General features: G+C 37.4%; 2 protein-coding genes across 3 annotated transcripts in view; one reads left to right on the forward strand and one right to left on the reverse strand.

Annotated features, from left to right (window-relative positions):
• The window catches only part of LOC121382731 (antiviral innate immune response receptor RIG-I-like), a 47334-nt gene extending 43881 nt beyond the window's left edge, over positions 1–3453 (reverse strand). The window contains exon 1 of one of the 2 annotated variants that reach the window (XM_041512287.1): positions 3133–3453. In XM_041512287.1, the coding sequence (XP_041368221.1) occupies positions 3133–3280 (148 nt within the window). In that variant the 5' untranslated portion in view covers positions 3281–3453. Of the gene's footprint in view, positions 1–2252; positions 2458–3132 lie in introns of those variants that run through there. The other variant, XM_041512288.1, reaches the window with a different exon arrangement.
• LOC121382732 overlaps positions 3006–18882 on the forward strand; it is a 33219-nt gene continuing 17342 nt past the window's right edge. The window contains exon 1 of the mRNA XM_041512289.1: positions 3006–3067. The gene's annotated coding sequence lies outside the window, so the exon portion shown is untranslated. The remainder of the gene's footprint in view (positions 3068–18882) is intronic.

The following is an 18882-nucleotide window of genomic DNA, read 5'->3' on the forward strand; positions in this document are numbered from 1 at the left end:
CCAATGTCTGATATTGCATTACGCTAATGTTGAATAGTCCTTTGTTGATCTTTGTGTCATTTAACAATACGTAACGCAAAATCTTGCAGTTTCAATACCCCTCTCCCCTTGTAACGTTTTGTGACCGTGTCATATTTTACTTTGGGGTCTTTAGTAATACATATATGTTAAAATAAAATGGCAATGACTGGTTGCATTTTACTTTATGAATTAACATTATGTTGCACAATAACCTCCTCCACCACCACCCCCCCCCCCCCCCCCCCCCCACACACACACACACCCCAATTACGTTTTGTCACATCCCATAATTCCCACTCTCCTTAGTGCACATTGCGTAGTTCTCGAATGATCCCATTATTCAATCGTAAATAATAAAGAAGTAACATACCGCTGGTCGGTAAATGTTATATTTGACCGGATCAACTTTATTAAGTTTCAATATCTATAATACGCAATCTAATATCTCCCAGCAGAACTATTACATTGTAACAGTGTTCAAACTCGCACGTGCTGTTCATCTTATGATGTGATATCGGGTACGGCCATTACTTCAAAGGGAGTGAGTAGCACATTTAAATTAAAGGTAGGTTTTTTTTCACTTAATTTACAACTACTGTAGAAACGTTTGTTTTGTTTTTTTAATTACAAAATCCATACCAAAAATGATTTTAAAAAAATAAAATAATAATAAAATATTTGAAAAAAAAAGTACGAAACACCTTTTTACAAAATAAGATCGTCTGCTTAAAATAGCACAGCAAATGATAGTGCAGGGTGCACATTAAGTCAATACTTTACTTTCTACGTCCGTCCGGACTATGTAAATAGCGGATTGGACGTGTTGCGATAGATCCCAAATATGTGTTAACGCAAATGAATGAATTAAAACAAAACTGTATTATATCAGACAATGTAGGCATTATTACTAAAAACTATGACACAACAGACTGTATCAAAACAGGATAAAACTAATCTGCATATCCAGGTCACACTTGTTCGTCACATATTCGTAATCGATCGGAAAACCAAAACGAAATGTGTTCGATGTCAGTTTTTTTTTTAAATATACAATTAGCTAAATTAAAAAAAAAAATTATGAGTTCAAGTATCCGCGATAAGAGCAACTTTGGGAATATTTATTGGGAAACTGTTGGGTCGTAATTGGGAAAAGGTTTGATATTGGATTGGGAATTTCCAAAATGTATGGTAGATTATAACCATCCGATAGGTACCTAAAGGGGGGTCAGTGGGGCAAAGAAAACGGCTGAAGTGATCGGGTTGACATTACGGAAACCGAAAACGACCGAAGTGATTCTCATTTAAAAAAAAAAAAAAAAAAAAATGAAAAAATAATTTCCACAATTTCTCTGACGACGGAAATCCGTCTCACGACGGACAGTTAACAGCCATGCATATACCACTAGAGTTTTGAGCATGTCAGTCCCGGGGCCTGTCTCTGGATGGCCAGGGGCTTGTCCCGGGACAGAAAACAAAATTAAGCAGACAATTTCAAAATTTACATTCAAAAATTAAATAGTGGTCCTTTAAAATTTTGATGCGCATCTCTAATATAATTAATAAAGAAAATTTTAGTCATTAGCTAGATTAGATCGGGTGGTCAAAAAGAAATTAGATAAGATGGGGGGGGGGGGGGTAGAGTTGAAAATGGGCAGAATTTTGAAAATAGCAATTAGTAAAAAAAGTTAATAGAATTTAAATGAAAAAAAAAGAAGAAGTTACAAGCCAAAAATAAAAAGAATTGATTCTCGGTCGAATATTTATATAATTTGGAGCATTTTAGAAGGAAAGTCCAAAAATAAATAAGAGAAAGAAGAGAGGATCAGACTATTTAATAATATTAAAAAAGAAAGTAATTTCGACCTAAACTTTTGAACGAAGGTGTACGAAAATGAATATTCTAAATAAATTGTAGGCACATCTAATTTAAATTATCAAAAATTACTTTAATAGTGAAAAATACGTCGTAGTCTTTAAAATATACGGTCTGTCGCTTTAATTAACTAAAGGAGAAAGTAAAAGTAGCTTGTTTTCTGAATAAATAATATTATAATGTATTTACGTATTTTGTACAAACTTACAAAATGCTTTTCTTAAATATTTCCGGCGACCAATAAAATAATCAACACAATTCTCATTATTAAAAAACAATCGTTCAAAGATATTTCAGTTTCACTTATATCGTTTTTAATTTTAATCCACCTTGAACGGACTGAAAATGTCTTTCTTACCTCTAATACAATCTACGTAGGACACAAGATGACTAAATTTTACATGTTGTAGAATAAATTGTCGATAAACTGTGTCTATGTTGTGTATTAATACTTTTTCCTGGCTAGCAGACTCCATCATCGAGTCCATGATTGATAAACTTTTCGTTGTTTCGTTGTCGTTCTACCATCCACTTAAAAACAATTTCCTACATCAAAATTTCCGTGAAAACCCATCTCTATTCTTGGAATTTTCTAAGACGATTTACATTTTCCGGCTACTATCGGTAATGTTCGGTGCACTCGGAAAACGAAAAATCCGATATGTCCTCAGCACTTCCTCGCAGGAAAGATAAAAACAAACAAAAAAACAACAACAAAAAAACACCATAAAATAAAATCACATACATTATAAAAACATTCCATAACTGGAACAAAGTGCGCAAAAGTTTTTTTTAAACAATCCGTAAATAAATATATGATTCGTTCTGAAAAGGCCCGCGAGTAGGAATTGAAAATTTATTTTCCGAATGAAGCCGAAGTGTCTTCACTGTTTCGTGTCATGTCATGTCATAGGGTTTTACGTGCACATTCAGAGCAAGCTGTTGTAGCTCACGCCTGTTCAAGACAGGAAAGGTGGGGGGGAGGGGAAGGAGGGACCGCCTGTACTGGCAGGTGCAAGGGAGCACCAGCAGCCCGATTGAATCGGTAGCAGGCGGGTGGTGGGGGTGGTGGTGGTGCTATGGAATTTGAATAGAGCCGTTAATGCCAAAGAGAAAGTGGTGCGCAATTTTGTTGAGGAAATTTTGGCGCAATTTTTAACGGTCGGTCGAAAGGTAAATGGCCGAGCTAATATAGGTTTTGATATTAGTGAATCGAGAGTAGTTCGTTAATGTTAGACCTTTACGATGCTGTGGTGTCTCGATTCCTAGGTTGCCCATCGGGCCATTATAAAGGGCCTGACCGCTTCTGGTCGAGGCATCACCAAGTACCAAGTTATTACTAGCAGTAGCGACCGCAGCCGCCGCTAGGGGCGCAGCTGCGCCCATATTCCGAAATGTCACGAGTTTGGTTCACAATTGGTAGTGTTGTTCAAGGCCAGAATACGCTTATTTTGATGACGATTTTGCACGGTTTTTTTGTTGTTATGACAAGTACACACCTTCCGATTGATGTATATCCTGTTTCCGAAGTTGAACGACTACAAAAAGACTTTTTTTGAGGCAAGTGAAATTTTGAATACGTCTTATTTTGCCCCAAAAAGGGCGATTTCACTGAGATATTGATAGATATATATAGTAATATAATAAAACAGCATAAAAATATTTTTTTGGTAATTTAAAAAAAAAAGCAATTTAGTTTAATTCGACATCGAAACTATTTCAAGGGAGGTAACTCTGACCCACTGACCCGCAAAAGCGAAAATATAGAACTTCACAGCAGGGACACATTTTGATAAAATTAAACGTATTTGATGCTTTGTCATTATTTATCCACCCATTATTAACTTTTTGGATAGAATATATATCATACTGAAGCGTTATTTTTAGAAGACAATGCATATTTAATTCAAAATAACTTAAAATTATGTTTTGCTTATCATGATGACTCAGCAGTTTCTGATAGCTGAAGTTGATTTTAAAAAACATTTTGATAATGCATAACTATTCAAATCTATTTTTATGTAAATCATTTGAATGAGTTTAGCATATGACTGGATGAGTTTTATACAAAAGAATAGTATTAATGCAATGGAAATAAATTAAACAGAATTTGTACTTTTTAAGTCTGTTATATTTGTAAATACCTTTTTGAAAGAAAATGTTTCAGGTACCATAATTTCTCACATTGTGACACAAACTTCAATTTTTTGGTAACCAAGTAACATTAAATTCTAAGTATAATTATACTTTTTCATCACTTCATCAATGAATATTACTGTTAAAAATGGTAAAGAATTAATTATTTGTAAAAGATACTAAAAGTAAAGTGAAAATAACTACATACAGAAAAAACATTTGAAGGTGTGTTTCATCTGATGCAATGAATATTTCTGTTTACAAATATTATGTCAAACTAATTACAATATTTGAAACAAAAAGATAAATAACCATGGTCATAATGGGTATTTTTCTTTATTCCAGGAAATGTGTAGTCTCTGTGCGTCTATGGAGAAACCTGAAATGGAAACGGAGTGGGACAGTACACGTGGTTATGAGACAACTTTCAGTAGATTCAATTATACTTCAAGCTTGATGCTGTTATGTTTTCTGTTTCCAACTGTGACAGAACCTGGAACAGAAATGAAGTGTGTGACAATAATTCATAGACAAATTTAGACTAATACTCTTTCATGGATGCTAAATTTGGTAGATCTAGCCATAAATGTTTTATTATAATTCAAAGTGGTATATAGTTATATTTATAATAATTCATTGTTTGAATTTGTTTTTATAAAGCACTTTATTGAACTAAAATAATCATAGCTGCATTTAGTAAATTATTTAGCACACATGTGTGACTGCTGTCTCATGCCTTAAGTGTTTCAGCTGCTAAAATATGTTTTGGGGATATATTTTCTGGATAGAAATTTACCTTTCTGATATTGTACGAGTGTTTGGACATTCCTTTCAAAGGTGAAATATGGCTACTTATATTGCTTTGTTTCTAATAATGATATTGAAGGTGTAAAGTATGTAAATATTTTTGTAAGAAATTGATTAAACATATTGGCCAATCATTGGCATTCGTCGTGATAAGTTTTTACTGGTTTGAGTTAAAAGACTGGTACATATGATAAGTTTTATTGCATCTTTTATTGAAATCTTCAAGTATTCAATATTATTATGAGTCTAGGTAAATATATATACTCTTCAAAAGAAGAAACGCAAAACCACATTGTCGTAACATTTGGAGAATTGATTTAATTATTGAATGGTGAGTCCGATAATTACCAAATGTTGCAGGATTGTTCACATTTCACTCTAGTCCATTGTGAGTAAGTGATAGGACACACCACCAAGGTCAAGGTCATCTGTAGTCAATACCGGGTGTGGCCTCCGCGTGTGTTGACAACTGCCTGGCACCGCCTGCCCATTGAAGCAACCAGAGTACGGATGACGTTCCGGGGGATGGTGGCCCACTCGGCCTGCAAGGCTGCTGCCAGCTCGGGCAGGGTCTGGGGCTGTGGTTGTCGCTGTCGGAGGCGTCGGTCCAACTCGTCCCATAGATGCTCAATTGGGTTCAAATCCGGTGATGTCGATGGCCAAGGAAGGACATTAATGTTGTTGTTCTGTAGGAAAGCCGTTGTGAGACGTGCTGTGTGAGGCCTGGCGTTGTCATGTTGGAACACTGCGTTGGCGTTGGCCATAACTGGAACGATGTGTGGCCGGAGGATCTGGTCAATGTAGCCCTGTGCATTCAGGTTGCCCTGCACGTGGACCAGGTCAGTTCTGCCAGTGTGTGAGATGGCTGCCCACACCATGACACTACCCCCGCCGAATCTGTCCACTTCCTGCACGCAGTTTGCCGCATAACGTTCACCACGACGCCTATACACGCGACATCTTCCATCATGACGTCGGAGCAGAAATCGGGACTCGTCACTGAACCACACCTGTCTCCATCGCAGTTGAGGCCATTGTCGATGAATCTGGCACCACTGCAGTCGGAGTCGACGGTGTTGTGGTGTTAAGATGACACCTCGAACTGGACGTCTGGCACGAATTCCTATCTCATGTAGGCGGTTCCGTACGGTCTGGTCGGATATCCTGCGCAAACCTGGTATTGCTGCGGCTGTGGAGGTGGCAGTAGTCAATCGTTCCCGAAGGTGGCGTACCCGGATGTAGCGGTCCTGCCCGGGGGTAGTGACCCGTGGTCGACCGGATCTAGGGAGGTCACGTGTTGATCCATGTTGCTGGTAACGGTCCCACAGTCTGGAGATGGTGCTTGGGGACACATGGAATGCCCTGGCAACGGCCGTTCTGGATTCGCCTGCGTCTAGTCGGCCGATGGCATTGTTTCTCTGCGGTTCACTGAGACGTGGCATGTCCTGGATTGTCAACTGTCGGCCAGATACAGAGGCCAGGCAAGCGTACACCCTGCACTTTTATACTGTCGGTGTTCATGTTGCACGTGCAGACAACGCACGTACAGTGGTGACATGGTTTGCACGTGGCTGCGTTTTTGCGAATATTCACATTTTGGAACTTTATTGTACAGTAGCTGCGTTTTATCGAATGTAACCGTGGGAATGTGTTTGGGACATGCAATGATCTTATATTCACAAAGCATGAACCGGTAGGAAACATAAAATCGGAGTTATAACCCATTTGTACCCTTTTGCGTTTCTTTTTTTGAAGAGTATATATATATATATATATATATATATATTTTTTTTTTTTTTTAAATATTTTGAAACAAGCTTATTTTTTATGTAACGTGTATCCACTTTCCATCTGCGATCTAAACCTTTATGTTTTCCTTTTTATTATTGGTCTAGATGTACATTATTGTATAAGCGTAAATAAATGTGAACTGAAAATGTTATTCTGATGTAACATTTGCATCAATTATTATGTCATTAAATTACGTATTCCAAGATTTCTGTGTTTTTTTGTCATTTTGGAGCGGTTTCGAACCTACCCCAAGAACACATATGTTATCAGAAATAATAGTAAACCCTTTATATTTTCACTTGAAATTTTCAGAGATGCAACATTGATAACTGCTTGTAACATGTATAAGCTTACAACAGAAATTTCTCTGTTATTTTTGGTTTACAAAAGTGGACGTAAATGACAATTAAAATCGTCATGTCGGCCATGTTTGGTCACAGAAGTACAAGGCTACTACGACTTTATTTTGCTTCATTTGGATAATATAGTGATGTTTTTTTCAACAAGAGCAACATATTTAATGAAACTATGACCATAAAGAAAAAACATTAATTAATTTTTTTTTTGGTCTGCGGTACCTACCAGCAGCAAGTATTGAGGGTTTGGGTGGGGGAGGCCGATATTCTTTTGTTCAGCTTCCCCCGGGTGCATTGCAATTGTGTACTCGGAACGGTATTCTTTTGTCCGGTTCCTTATTAGAGCACGTGCTGGGCCATTAAATGGGGGGCGGATGCATTGTTATCATTAGTCAATGCATCCTGTATACTGTTGCAGTGAGCGTGTAGTCTGTATGTAAATCCTAGTTTGGTGTTAAGGTTGTACTTATTGTCTTACATCCCTACTCTAGTGAATTCGACGGTCATCATGACCACCCATCCCCCTCCGTCTTTGTATAGCATTGAACACAATGACGGAGGAGGAGTTAGACTAATCTGGCTATCTAATTTGAAGGGTGGAACCCTTATAGTGTAGGTATTGGTTTAAAAAGCCTAATGCTTGACATACTTAACTTTATTACCAATCAATGAAAGAAAGAAAGAAAAAGAAAGAAAAATAGGGTTAAAGTATCTAGTAGCAGTTGTATAGTTGACAGCTAAGTAATTAAGAATTTTTTGATTATTTTATAAAGAAATGAAATGATTGAGGTGAAATAAACGGTATCTATATGTTAGTAACTGTTAGTAATGTAGAATAGGCTTACTTGGTTAGTCTTTTAAGTCAATCTTGTTTTCCTGCTTGCTATTTCCTCAGTTGCCCTAGTTGACTTACCTTAGTCAATCATGGTTTCATGCATCAGTAATAAAGACATGGTGCGAGTGCAAAACACAATTGTGCAGTTTATTTACATGTGAGGTTCCTTGTTCGCGACTGGCTGGATTGGACCAGTGAGAATGCTGCAAGAGAAAGTGGTAATTAGTGGTATCCTATCTTTGTTTTAAGGGCCACAAAAACATTTGGGAGTGGTATACACCAGTTGCAACACACGAGTTTCAGAACCTAAATAAATATTTACAGTAAGGTTAACAATGGTTATTAATTATTCGCTACCGTCCCGCCGTTGAACCCCGGGGTTGGAGTGCTTGTCGGTCGTGTGCTTAAGATCGCTCTTCCCTCCCGGAGTTGTACAGGCGGGTGGTTTTGAATAATTGTTGATTAATAATTTTATTTTATGCCAGCTATCTAGTTTAAGTATATGCTTTTAGTGTGTCGTTTCACCGTTCTCCCCTCGGATTGGAATACATAGTCTGGTTGAGAGCGAAGGGTAGATGTTCCGCCAAGGGGTCACAGGTGTCACGATTTAAGTATTGTCATATCTAGTAGTTATTAATCACTCGCTACCGTCCCGCCGTTGATCTCTCTGGTTGGAGTGCTTGTTGGTCGAGTGCTTAAGGTTGCTCTTCCATCCAAGAGATGTACAGGCGGGAGGTTTTGAGCAATTGTTAATTTATAGCTGCATTTATATCAGCTAACTAGTTTAGGAATATGGTTGTACTTTTGTCGTTTCACCGTTCTCTCCCCGGGTTGGAATACCTAGTCTGTTCGAGTGCGTAGGGTGGATGTTCCTTCCAGGGAGACACAGGTGTCACGAGTTAAGTAGTATACTAATTACTTATCTTAGTTATAGATCGCCACCTTCCATCCGTTGGTCTCCCAGATTGGAGTGCGTGTCGGTTGAGTGTAGAAGGTCGCTCTTCCCTCCAGGCGGGTGGTTGTGATCTTTTTCTAATTTTTTAGCTTTTGACTAAATGACTTGCCAGGAGCCCAGTGGGTGCGCTACGGCTTCCCATCCTGCCTGCGATCGGTCGAGTTGGTGGTTCGCGCCGATCGAACGCTGGCACGGTGAGTGGCACGTGGCTTTTATATTTTTGGTTTGGTGGACAGGACGAATTGGTATACTGCTTTGAAGGTTTTGAGTTTGAGGAATTTATCAGGGTTAAGTAAAAAATTGGGAGTAATTGTTTTATTTTGGTTGGCTTCGGTTATTGATTCTATCATTAGTTTTCTCTGGCTGTTGTGTAGCGTGCAATCCAGGAGGTAGTGTTTCATATCCTCCCGGGTGCCACATTCGCAGTCAGGATTTAGTTTGGTGAAAGAGCAGCTGTTGAGCTGTGAAGATTTACCTATGCGTAGTTTAGTGATTAGTTTATCCACATGAGTGTTTGGGTGTTTAGGTTGGATAGAGTTGACCAGTGGCTTGATGTTATAGTGCCATGTATTGGTTGATAGGTCCCAGTTTGCCTGCCATTGATTAATGTAGTGTTTTCTTGCTTTTGACATTGACGCGAGGATATCTGGCCTGGTAGATTTATTAGTTTGAAGTGATTGGATGGAGCTAAGACTATCTGAAAAGATAACGCTTTTAGGGTATTGTTTATTTTTAATCCAGATTAGCGCTTCATAGATGGCTGTCAGTTCTGCTGTATAGACTGATAGATTATCTGATAGTCTGGCATATTTAACTAGTTTAGAGTGTTTGGATATTTTTTCTTCAACTATTGCGAAGCCAACCCTACCGTTATCTGGATTTTTTTTAGCCATCCGTATAGATATAGATATGCTCAGGGTAGTTTTCATTAGCTGCGGCTTCAAACAGGATGTTCTTAAATGGTGGAAAGGGGGTTTGATCGGTAGATTTTTTTATTAGGTATGGAGTGTGGCATTCAATTGGCTGGTTGAGTTGGTATAGAGCCACAGGTGTGTTATCAATTCCTACCTCTATTTCAAGTTTACTAGCCCTAGTGGCAAATGAATCATTAAGTTGTTTATTAGTTTTAAATTCTAGCCCTGGTTTTGCTATTATGGGGGTAAGTTCCTGAACTGGGTGATCTAATTTAAGCGAATGGATTTTAAGATGGTAGTTGAGATGTTGAAGATTACGGCGGTATTTAAGTGGCATAATGTTAAATTCAACTTCTAGGCTTTGGCCACTAGTATTAGCTGGAACTTTAACTATTGTTCTAAGAGCTTGGTTTTGGATGATATCTTGTTTTTGCAGTAGCTTTGGGGAGGCGCAACTGTAGGCTTGGGCTCCATAGTCTATCCTGGAGAGTATACATGCTTTGTAAACCATAAGCATTGTCTCTGTTTGCGCTCCCCAGCTGGTGCCTGAGATTGCTCTTAGTAAGTTTAGAGTATTTTTAGCTTGTCTGACGATATCATTAATATGATCACTAAAGGTTAGTTTTGAGTCGAATGTGACTCCTAGGAATTTGAATTTGCTAACTCTTGGGATTGGCTTATTGTCTGAGGTTATTTGAAGGTTATCTGGCGAGTTGACTTTATTAAATGGCATACAAACTGTTTTAGTTTCAGATAATTTAATGCCCCAGTCCAGGGCCCACTTATTTAATTTGTTCATAACGTCTTGCATTAAATTAAATAGATTCTTGGTTACTCTGCCTGTGCGCCAGATGGCGCAGTCATCGGCAAACAGTGCTGTGTTTAATGGAGTGGTTGATTTAATTTTACCTTTAGCATTAAGTGCTTTAGTTATGTCATTAATAAATATGTTAAATAAGGTTGGTGATTGGACCGAGCCTTGTGGTATTCCGTTAATTATTTCTGTTTTATCTGAGTAGTGGCCGTTTACTCTGACTGAGATTGATCTATTATGGATACAATCATTGATAAAGTTAAACATGTTTCCTTTAATTTCATTAGTTTGTAGTTTATTGAGTAGGCCTTGTCTCCATACCATATCAAATGCTTTTTCAATGTCTATGAATATTGCTAATACTTTATTAGATTTGCGGAAGGCATCGTTTATACTGTTTTGAAGTCTGACTATTTGGTCTATTGTTGAATGTTTGGATCTAAATCCACTTTGTACATTTGTAATTAGATTATTTTCTAGTAAGTAGTTATTTAATCTTTTATTAATGATGGTGTCTAGCGTTTTACACATGTGGGACGTAAGTGTTATCGGTCTGTAACTTCCCGGGAGGGAGTGGTCTTTTCCCGCCTTAGGGAGACTAAAGCATTCTGCGTGTTTCCATGCAGTGGGCATTTGGCCCTCCCTCCAGATTCGGTTAAAGAGCGATAACACTACCTCTAGGGCTACGTCCGGTCTAGGCTCAAATCACTCCCCTCAGGCTCAAATCACTCCCCCCTTGCAGGCTCAAAACACTCCCCAGGCTCAAATCACTCCCTCTAGTATATTAATGCAGAACGATTTATCATGTTATGTCATGTCATAGGGTTTTACGTGCACATTCAGAACAAGCTGTTGTAGCGCACGCCTGTCGTGGGCACAAGAGCCGGCCTTGGCCGGCTCCTCCGTCCATGACAGGAAAGGTGGGGGGAGGGGAGAGGAGGGACCGCCTGCACTGGCAGGTGCAAGGGAGCACCAGCAGCCCGATCAAATCGGTAACAATTTATCTCCATGTGTAAGATGTAATATAGAGCATGTGATATATTATGAATATTATTTGTTATTGATATAATTCTATACTACAGTAACATTAATGGCAAGTGAATAAATTAAAATTTCGTGCAGATTATTAATCAGTATCGTTGAAATATATATATAACATATATATATAGTACTATATACTAGTATATCTAGTAGCAGATTGACAGACAAGTCCAATATTCTCTAATTTAAAGACTAAAATAAATAAAAAATAACAATAATAACTAAAACAAAATTTAAATATCAAAAATATTTTTTTTTAGAAATGTTTGTTTATGAATGCAAATGTGGATACAAGCGCTTTGGTTTATGCTATAGTGTGGCATGAGCTACAATTATGTTTATTTATATCACAGAAAATTCCGTAAACGAGGGAATCAAATAACTATATATATGGCCTAATTGAATACGTATTGCTTACGTATGGTGAATGTTCATATATGTATATGTTTTATTATTACCATTTGTATGTACAGTTTTAACAGTGGCTCATAAGTCAATAATAATGCCTGTGTATTTTCATTTATTGTGTAAACATGCGCTTTATTTCATATACGCTTGACACTTAAATAAACTATTCTTCTTCTAACATTATACTTAATAGTTGATCAGGTAGCCTGGTAGGACACCCTCAAACATTACCATATACTTGCTTCTGTGTGAGCTCATTGCAATCAACACATCCTAATCTTCTCACCGGAACTTACATTCATGCGCTGTTCGAGGGCGGGACGATTTGGTCCTATTAGAGGATAATCCCGTTCTCTAAATTAATGGTCGTGCTATTAAACTGCATACTGTTTTAATCTATGTAAGGGGCAAACGGAAGTTCTCTGATTTGGAGTAGGTAGATCGAGGTGAGTAAACTTGCCAATATGTTATATATACCGTATAAGCGAAATGTCCCTTTCCACTGCTTCAAACCATGGATTTCGACGAAATACGGACGTTCTTACACACCCAACAGTACCCAGATTGGTGCACTGGAGATCGGGGTAAAAAGGCTGGAAACTACAAGATTGTAAATTCGGAGCTATTCTACCTGCATAAGACAACGAGGAATGACTCCAAACAAGGTATGTGTTAGCCGCTGTATATTTATATTTCAACATAAGTGTGTATGTATATATGTATATATGTATGTAAGGGGGGGGGGGGGGGGGGCAGTAATTATCTTAGGGTACAGAGGGAGCAGATTGACTACCTTCACCCTCAAATATGAATATAGTAAATATGTATTAATATAAATAAGAAAGATGAGGTTCAGGATCTGAAGGGCTTTAATAATAGGGTTAATTAATTGTAAGTAAATTAGAACACGGGGGTTTCCATATAGGATCATTTATCCCCAGGATCTATAAATCAATATACAAGTAGTGTATATCACACAGGTATAGCCCTAATATTTAGCAAAATAGAAAACAGTTATATAAATACATGTTCAACAAAAGTGTAGGCTAATCAATTAAATAGCATTTGTAACCAAGCTTCATCTATCAAACCAAATGCACATAATCATTAATATCAACACTTCCACAATATCATTCAACCATGGATTCAAGAAGAAGTAACATGAATAAGACATTTGTACTCATCCTCAACCCATATAAATTTGGCCCGCACTAATGCAACAAGTTAACAATACAAAATAGCTTATTTCTAAACACTTAATAAGAACTGTCACTCTATTATTAGAAATGCATTTTTACTTTAATATTATCCGGATAAACATGTTTTCCTATTTTAATTATGTAAAGTTGTATGTTTCTTCTCTAGTGTACATGTATATCCTTCACATAAAAACAAAGTGAGAAAGCCATTCTCAAACAAATACAAACACATTACCAAAGGTTATTCAGCTTAAGTCAATTAATTGCAAGCTGAGACCAATGTTTATGTTGCAGCTGAGGATTTACCAGATATCGGTGTCGAACTGGTCGTCTGCTAAAGGAATGACCCCAGGTCATTCTGACCATTTCCCAAAATTCCAAGTGCTTTGTTCTCTTAGAGTTAGAGCTGTTGGTGCTAATTAGGACACACACCATAATCCCCTACTGAGAGAGAGAGAGGCTAAATACCAACTGTTCCCTTGCAGTAATCGTTTACATGTGTGATCATTTGGTGATAAAATATATTTATGTCAACCTGTTACAATGTTTTGCTAAGTTTGATGACTAACTAGAATAAAATACATGAACAGCTAGTTGAATTGAAAAAGGCCATTTATTGGTGACATAATAAATGACGAGAATTGACATATTCATATACATATCTAACTAGTTACATAACAATATATATGTAATGAATTAAATTTAACAATATTATCACTGATAAAATTGTCTTATTACCATGTCATCAAAGATGTGGGCAACATTATACGCCCTTAAGAACTAATGTCATACTGTTGAATATTCAAAATAAGCAGAAGACGAAAACTCGACTAGTGAATACCAAAATTATATATCTCAGTGTATTGGGTGGGATGGAGGGTTATTTAATGGAATCTTCGTTGATTAATACTAATTACCGAATTGTTTTACTTAATAGCACCCTCTATTAGATCTTTGATCAAGAACCCTAACCGTGAGTTTCAAGTAATAGGACGAGTTGTCTTTTCCTGCTTAATTTTGGATTATTCAACAGTTTACATAAATAGATTTAACTGCATTAAATAACATTTTATGTCAACCTGTTACAATGTTTTGCTAAGTTTGATGACTAACTAGAATAAAATACATGAACAGTTAGTTGAATTGAAAAAGGCCATTTATTGGTGACATAATAAATGACGAGAATTGACATATTCATATATATATCTAACTAGTTACATAACAATATATATGTAATGAATTAAATTTAACAATATTATCACTGATAAAATTGTCTTATTACCATGTCATCAAAGATGTGGGCAACATTATACGCCACCATATTGTGAACATCACAATAACTCCATCCAAAACATTGTATAACCTAACAATTCGTTAACAAATATAACCTGTTAGTCAGAGGCCATTATACCCCTGACATGTATGCAAACACAAATATTATGATATTGTAAAATTATGTTTGTCAGAGGCCCTTGTCCCCATGACGCAAATGTTTCAAACAAAATATATCATGAATTCACAAATGCATAGTTACAAGAAGACCTTGTCCCCAGGACTTCATGGGTCAAGCAGAATGCAATATTATAAAATTGTGGTTGTCAGAGGCCCTTGTCCCCATGACGTCCATGATTTAAGCCAATACATTATGAATACACAAATTCATGTTTGTCAGAGGCCCTTGTCCCCATGACGCCCATGGTTCACGCATATACAATATGAATACTCAATTCATTGTAGTCAGAGGCCCTTGTCCCCATGACTACTACTCCTAAGCACAATTGCTCCTGTTTCCATAATTCCACATATTTACATTGATATTTCTGTATGATATCACCCATAGTGGTGCGTTATCAGCTACAATTGTAATGCAGGTACCCGAATGTACTTTTTGAAAGCATTGGAATGCCACCTTCCCATTTGTTGAATTTTTTCCTCTGGAATACCCATCATAGCTGCTGTGGTTGCTGCACCTATTCGAAAGCTATGACTTTTATAATGGTCTGTGCTAAGTCCACTCCAGATCAATGATAGCTTCAGTTGTTGGCAAAAGAACTGACGCGAAACAGGTGAGCCATCTGCTAGAGCAAATAATGGGCCTGGTGCATTTCCCCGTATTTGGATGAATTCCCACAAAGCCTGTATTGGGCACAAGACAGATTGAGATGTATTCTTATTCAAAATTAAGAGTAGGTATATGCTTCCCGGCTGCATTTGTAGCTCAATGTAAGTAGGGACATCCTGATCAAAAGAGAATGTTATGTCTTGCATACCAATGTTATGAGCTGCTGCCCTGGAACTAGTGATTTCTCCCACTCTTAGAAATGCGTGAAATGCTAGTAAGTACATGGCTCTGAGCATCGTTTTCTGGAAATGTGATTGGCACACATGATCAAGTGATGTAATAAAATTCTTTAAAATCTTCGGTGTAATTGGTAAACGTGTATCTCCAGAATTTCGAAGTTTTTTGAATCCTTGCACCATTTTGCGAATAATAAAATGCTGTGTCACATCAGGAAATCCACCCAGTTTAAAGATATATCCGAGTGCAGATATGTATGTAGAAACTGTTGCTGCAGCCATTTTGTAGAAACTGTTGCTGCAGCCATTTTGTCTCTAAAGCACATTGCAATAAAAAGAGAAACTTGTTCTAATGTAGCTGGTAAAATAGGTTTTGCCGCGAAATGTTTGGATAAAAACTGTTTGTACATAGAAAAAACATGTCTGTATGAACTCCTTGAAGACTGCGACAAAGCCGCTTGTAAAATATCAGCTGTTAATGTTTCTAAAGAGTGATTAGAAATACTGGGACCTCTGTTGGGATCAATTCCATGTGTGGAAATGTTTCCTTGAATTCCTGAATGAGTGAACGAGAAAGTTGATCAGCCCCAATATTTTTAACACCTGGAATATGTGTAGCTTTGAACAGAATATTATGTTTCAACACTTGTATCATAAAACGACGCACTAATTTCATAATAGTTGGATCTTTGGATGTTTGCTTATTGATAATATAGACCACTGCCATATTATCCGAGTAGAAATTGATGCATCTATTTTTCAAGTGTTGAGACCACAATTCCAAAGCCAGTACAATTGGAAATAGCTCTTTCACTGTAATATGAACTGATAACAATTCTCCCTGCCAAGAACCTGTAAACCATTTGTCGTGAAACATTCCCCCAAAACCCATACTGCTGGCATCAGTATAGAAACAGAGTTTATCAGAAGAGTCCCAAATATCTGACAACATTAAAACCTTTCCATTAAAATGGTCAATAAATACCAACCAAGTATCCATGTCTGCTCGGGCCTCTAACGTTAGACGTTGTCTATGGTTAGGTTTCCTTAAACCAAGAGTCAGATCAATAATACGCCTAAGAAATGGACGGCCTGGTATAATAACTGTGCATGCAAAGTTCAAAAGTCCTATGAGGGATTGAAGTTCTTGTAAGGAAACTTTCTTTTCCTTTAAAGACAAAAGACTGTCTTTTAACTTTCTTTGTCTGTCGAACGGGAGCCTGACTTCCATAGCAATTGAATCAATTTCTAAACCTAAAAAGGTTATCGTGGTGGTTGGGTAAACAGTTTTTTCCTGTTTAATGGGGATACCTATGTCGTTTGCAATTTGCATAAAATTCTGCAAACTGTTTTGACAAGAGTTTGCATTTTGGGCTCCAATAAATAGAAAATCATCTAATACATGTACACAACATTCTGCTTCAAAATGATGATCCATAACCCAATGAATTGCCGAGCTAAACAATTCAAATAATTTACAAGAAAAACTTAAACCCATTGGAAGTGTTTTATCAAAGTAGAATAAGCCATTAATAGTAAAACCTAATAATTCATGATCTAATGGGTGAATTGGGATGATCTTGAAAGCATTCTCGATATCTGTTTTAGCTAGTAATGCTCCTTTTCCACATTTTTTTATCAACCGTACTGCATCATCTAATGTTTGATATCTGACTGCACATAAATCATCATTTATTGAGGAACCTTCTGGAAATGACAAGTGATGTATAATTCTATATTCCCCTGGTTGCTTTTTAGGAACTAGGCCCAATGGAGAACTTGGAAAATTTGGAAATGGAATATACTGAAATGGTCCTGAGACTCGTCCTGCTTTTAATTCTTTTGTAATTTTTTGCATTAAAATGTTGGTCAAAGCAGATTTAAAATTTTTACTTGACATAAATGTCCTTTTACCCTGGAAAGGAATTTTAAAACCAAATGTAAATCCGTGTAATAAAAATGTTTTATCTTCTGTCGGGTATCCATGTAGCCAAAACTTTAATCTTTTAGGATCCACTGGAGTTATTAGGTCCTGATTTTTTGTAGTAGGAGTATCCAGATTTCTCATTTCCGGAGACTGTTGCTGACTGTTTGAGAGGACAACACCGTCTGCTATGAGATCCTTGGCACCGCTGACAGATGTGTCGAAAGGAGCACTGTGCTCCCCTGCTACATATTCCTTTCATGTTGTTAAAACTGAAACAGTATTTCTCAGCTGTACTGGATTTAGCTTTAATGGCTTGTTGAAATGCCCCTTTTGACACAGACTTGGCTTTAAATGATAGGCCCATTGCCAATGCTTCCTGATAAAGTTCTAGATTTATCTGTTCCCAGGGTAAATCTGCGGGAGAAAGCTCTCTCCATTGCCTGAAAGAGCGGTCATAATTAAGAGCCGCTGAATCACATGCCTGCTGCGCAAGCTTTTGCACTGTAAGTGCATATTTCATCAAATGTGATGCCTCCTGTGAGTGCCGTTCACAATATATCCCCACAAATATGTGAAAGGCTGTCAACCAGTGGGCGACAGATTCAAATTTATACTCCGTGGGGTTTTGTTTAACAAACGTGATACCTCCACCTGTTTCTGACATGGAGTATCTTTCTTTCAATGTATGTTGGTTGATTAATGCACCCATATCCACATACTCATTTGCCCATATTTTGGCCTTCAACTTGGGATCAATTCCCAATGCCAGTGGCTTACCAATACTTTGTTTTCCCATACTTGTGTTCCATTTACTAACTGAAGGTTCCATACCTGTAATATTTTCAGGTGTATTGAGCAGGTCCTCCAACACCATAGCCTGCATCTGCCTGGTTGCTGAACTTTGGCATTCTACTGCAACAGCTGGTGGTGCCTCTGTTTCCGACCTGGCTGGCTGGGCGGACAGTTGTTGCTGTGGTGTTGGCGGATCTGTGTTCAAGCTCCCACTTGAATGCAGTGCAGCGATCACTGATTTTGTGATTGCCGGAATTGCATCATTGATGCACTTCTGAATCTGTTGTTCAAGGCTAACTGGCTGGTTTGCTTGTCCTGCTGTTTTTGCTCTAGAAACTTCTGCAGACTTTGTAGATTTAGCTTATTTAACAGATTTCCTGGCATTGTTTAGACGTCTCGACTTCCTTGGAGGCGGGTCGGTGCCTTTTGTGGACATTATGCTGTAATCACTAATATATATTTAATTTATTACTTTCACAAAGATATAATTATAAATTCAATTATGCAATTACACATTTTTACCTCTTACCCCTCAATAGCTCCATTAGTTATTGTAACTCTAGGTGTGAGATTTATTATTTGAAACATAGATGTATACGGATAAATGCTCAAACTATAGTGTATTGTAATCAAGATTATACCTCAACAATTATTGTAGGCAGTTTGTATAATGCCTATAATATAATGCATTGCTACTTAGATCGCAATGCGTCAT

The sequence above is a fragment of the Gigantopelta aegis genome, chromosome 10, assembly GCF_016097555.1.
Source record: "Gigantopelta aegis isolate Gae_Host chromosome 10, Gae_host_genome, whole genome shotgun sequence".
NCBI classification, from domain to species: Eukaryota; Metazoa; Mollusca; class Gastropoda; order Neomphalida; family Peltospiridae; genus Gigantopelta; species Gigantopelta aegis.